General features: G+C 48.5%; 1 protein-coding gene across 1 annotated transcript; it reads right to left on the bottom strand.

Annotated features, from left to right (window-relative positions):
- Window positions 1-12: 12 nt before the first annotated feature.
- LOC113213956 (dnaJ homolog subfamily C member 28) lies at window positions 13-1,888 on the bottom strand. The gene is made up of 8 exons (XM_052274312.1): window positions 1,865-1,888; window positions 1,694-1,733; window positions 1,475-1,584; window positions 1,304-1,408; window positions 1,006-1,223; window positions 772-916; window positions 414-662; window positions 13-321 (listed from the first exon to the last, which is right to left on the bottom strand). The coding sequence occupies exons 1-8, from the start codon at window positions 1,886-1,888 to the stop codon at window positions 178-180; spliced, it is 1,035 nt and encodes a 344-aa protein (XP_052130272.1). The 3' UTR covers window positions 13-177.
- Window positions 1,889-4,258: the final 2,370 nt, after the last annotated feature.

Genomic DNA, 4,258 nt, shown 5'->3' with positions numbered 1-4,258 from the left:
TAAATTAAATGATTAAAAACTGAATCCTTATGATTCTAAGTTATTAAATTCACAAAGAAACTTAAAGGAAATCTCAACAGACACTCTTTTTTCCCCTCGGCTATTATCTCAGTGACTATCACAGACTTGATCCAATTAAAGGTGCAATAGAATGCAATAATACACAAAATTACTATGTTACTTCCCAAATAATGTGCTCAGAATGTCTAGGAGGCCTCCATTTTTGTCGTAGCTATCTTTCAACACAGTGGGTTTTTGGAGGGGTGTTTTTGTTCCCTCAACCTCTTGTAGGATTTTATTAGCCTCTCTATCTAGTTGCACCTACATTGAAAGAAAAAAGAAAAGCAGAAAAAAATTGAATAGCTTAATCATATATCTGCAATTCATACTTGTTCTTGTAAAATAAAACTTACCAGTAACATTTGCTTCTGAAGTATAGGCACAACAAGATTATATTTATTTATTTTGGTATTCACTTGTTGAACCAATGTTTGACAACTTTCAACGGCATGTTTCCAGACATGCTCTTCGTGGTATGAAAGTGGAAGAGGTCCCAGCGATTTTCTTTTTAAAGTTAGGTTTTCACGAATCAAGTCACGCTCTTCTCTGATTTCTTTTTGGAGAAGAATCCATTCAGGAGTGAAACCATTGTCAATCAAAACCTTGTGTAAAACGTAATTGTGTCATCATTTTAATAGGCCGAACAATCAGGTTCAAGTTCATGGAAAACAAATTGGTTGACAATAGAAGAAAATTCATAATATTTCTTACCTCATTCAATTTATGGGTGGTAAAATCCACATATGGGTTTGCCACACCTTGCTTTAGAGGCTTTCCTTTACCCGACAGGTTGTCAAAGTCACCTTTTGACATTGATTCCTGAATTAAATCTTCTACCAACCGGTCCATACCATACCTGAAACAATACCAATGATGTGTCACACCTATACACCTTGGACAATTCACATTTATCAAATAGAGGAATAACATAGGCTGCACAGACACCTGGTTTTTATTTTTCGTGCTTCAACTTTATCTTTGGCAACAAGAGCTTCTTCCCTATTATGACTGCAGTTTAAATTTAGATTGCGCATTCGATGCGACATCACGTTGTCTGCAGCATCCATAGCTCTCTTTTTCTGGTATTGCTTTTGACGTTGTGCTGGTGTACCAGAACCAACCCCATCATAGCTAAGATATTGTCTGTGCTGTGGAGCTGTGTGCTGTTTATAACCAATAGTGATGATTTGATTTCAAAAAGTATTGCACAGTAAAACTCAATGCCAGAGGAAGACAAACTGACCTGAATATCATGTTCCTGCACATCAACATTTAAACTTTCCTCATCTACTTTAGTTTTCTGGTCATTAGAAAATTTGGCTCGTAGGGTGCGGTATGCCGATTCTACCTGAAAATCCAGCTTATTAACATTTCACACTAGAGAGATAAAATTTCATACAAGACTTTCATATACCTCTTGAAACTTTTTAGCATCAGCATCTGGAGATCCACTGTCTGGGTGATATTTCTTTGCCAAAGCAATGAAAGCTGAGCGAACGTCATCAATATTACTGTCATCTGGAACTTTGAGAACGCGAAAGCAACGCTGAAAAATTCCCACGTTTGTAAGAACGTTTAAAACAACTGTAACCTTTGTGAAAAATAAAATAAAATAATACATTCGTAGACTCACAATAATTTCTTGTTTCGATGAACGGGTCGGTGCCGACGTGCTTAACGCCCGCAAAAGGTTAAGGCTAGGGCTGATGGGGAAATGCATGAGCCCTTTCCATCGAACGGTTGCGTCGGCAACGCTTGTCAACATGCTGCCGTTATACTGCGCGTCGTTCCTTCAAGGAAAAACGGCAAGCTTGTCAAGAAGTACCATTACGTTAACCCAACCGAGCGATTTCACGGAGCGCACGTAACACATAAAGACCCTACCTTTCTGCTTCTGTTATTGTTGTGACGTCAAACAAAAGACGAACGCGGTTGCAGAAGGTCGGGAATACTCCGCGTCTACAGAGAAGCTACGCCCGCAGGGCCCGCCCGGATAGTGGCGCCCCCTGGCGGGCTGCTGCGGCTCCACGCTGCTCGCCACTCAGCTGCTGCCTCTCCTCTGCCTCCTCCATCTCCGTCCCGCGACTCCTCCTGACTTCGCGGCCGGGTTGACAAACTTGACACGACGGGCGACAAGGTCGACCCCGACTTCATGACGTTTATCTAGTTTGCAATACTGTCGCGTTCAACGCTGCTCCTCTTCTCATTCGAAGCCGTTCACACGACCGATCGCTGACGTGATGATGGGGTTCGAGGAGGCGGCGCAGCAGCTGGGGTGCGCTCCCCGGCGGCCCCCCTGCTGGAGGCGGGAGAGGGCCAACCGAGTGAGCCTGAGCCCCCCTTCGGGGCCCATACGGGGTGAGGGCAAGGGCAGCGCTGGACGGCAGGACGTCCTTGAACAGGCGTCGCGGCGTCGCAACGTCGTCTCTGCGACGCGACGCTTCGTGCCGCATCTCCGCGAAGACGATATCCCAAACTGGTTGAGCAGGTCGGGCGGGGCCACAGTGCTGCATCGTTGTAGTACCAGGTGTCTAATTCTCCCTGCCTCGTAGACCGTACCGCATGCAGTGGTGCGGACGGGTTGCCTACCCGATCGGCCTACGGCGCCGCCATGGCCAGACAGCCAGCTGGCCAACTCGCCCGATGCGTCCCGGTCTGTAGCTACGAATAGTTTGCCGCAGCAACCGATACGGCCACGGGCAGCTTCACAGCTTCATTCGGACCAACTGTAGACCAAATCCAAAGTCCGCGGCGAAGTGGTTGTTAGTGCCATCCTGATTCACTGCTTCGAAAGATGACGAGCGGCTCTGGAACCAGGGTGTGGCTCGACGCTCGACTCACAGTGGAAGCGGGCCGTGCATGGGAGTTCCTCGGCCCTCGGTGAGTTGGTTGAGTTCGAAAGGCGGGTGTTAGCGGTTCCCTTTCCCCGATACCTTTTTGTGGTAGTATGCTCTGATGACCACTGTGGTTGGAAGCGGTTGGTCCCACGTTCACAGAAGTCTCCAACGACAGCATCTGAGGGGCGTAACTTCCCCATTTTATTTTATTTTGTCTGCATATCTGGAATCTGCTTGCACCCGGATGCACACGAAAATCATTTTGCTAGCCTTCAAAGATAGACTACCTCATCACCTCATACTCCGCTGTTATAGTATACATGCCGTGCAGAACGTTATCGTATTTCATAGTTGCGTCCGCTGCCTTTGACAGGCACACTGCACTCGAGACCTCTCCAACCCCCGTCCACCTTGTTACTCTCTCTGTCTCTCTCTGTCTCTCTCTCGTTCTCTCCCTCGCTTTCGCTTACTCTCTACTTTCCTCTCTCTCTCTCACTCTGTGTGTGTGTGTGTGTGTGACTCTGTTGGTGCTTGTTGATTCTAATAATCACAAACGCGGACGAGGCGTGGCGCGACGCGGGGTATTGCCAAATACCCCCACCACACACACACACACACACATCCACAAACTCACTCCGTCTCTGTCTTTGTCTCACTCACTCTCAATAATGTGTGCAGCTCGTTGCAAACCCCTCTCTCTCTCCACCCCCCCCCCCCCCCCGAGCAGACGTGCCTTTCACCGACTGGGACGGTACGTGCCGCGACCGGAAGTCAAACTATACTCCCCCTCCCTGCTTCTCTCCCGCGCACACTTGGAACAGTTGCTAAATTAGGAGGTGATTAGAGCGCCGAGGGCCGCGCTCACCACGTCTCTCTAATTTGCAACAACGGGAGCGAGGCAAGACCGGCGAGGGGCGTGGCGTGGCGGGGCGTGGCGGGACATATTCCGGACCCCGCCATCCGTCACAAACAAACATTTGCATAAGGGATATTGCCCGGCCCCGCGCCCCCCGCTAAATAAAGGAGCCGGAGCCGACTGAGGAATGACGTCTCGGGGAATATGGCAACTTTCGTCCTCGCGGCGCAGGTGAACCAGTGACTGACTGGCTCTCTGGAGGCGAGCGAGCGCACGGCAAGAGTTGGTTTTATATGTGAGCCGTTATTTGGAAAAGTTCGTAAGGCGCTGCTGCTATTGGAAGATTACATTCTATAGAAATTGTGAAATATTATTCGGGGAACATATTTCCAACGCATTTTATATGCAGGTACTTTGTGGTCCACACGCGAGGTCCCCTCCCCTTCATCCCCACGACCCCACCCCCTCCTGGATGTTGGAGTCTGTTTTTCCACTGTCGCCTTTT

The sequence above is a fragment of the Frankliniella occidentalis genome, unplaced genomic scaffold (genome assembly GCF_000697945.3).
Source record: "Frankliniella occidentalis isolate FOCC.00 unplaced genomic scaffold, Focc_3.1 Scaffold373, whole genome shotgun sequence".
Lineage (NCBI taxonomy): Eukaryota > Metazoa > Arthropoda > Insecta > Thysanoptera > Thripidae > Frankliniella > Frankliniella occidentalis.
This window is presented reverse-complemented; position numbering and strand designations above follow the sequence as displayed.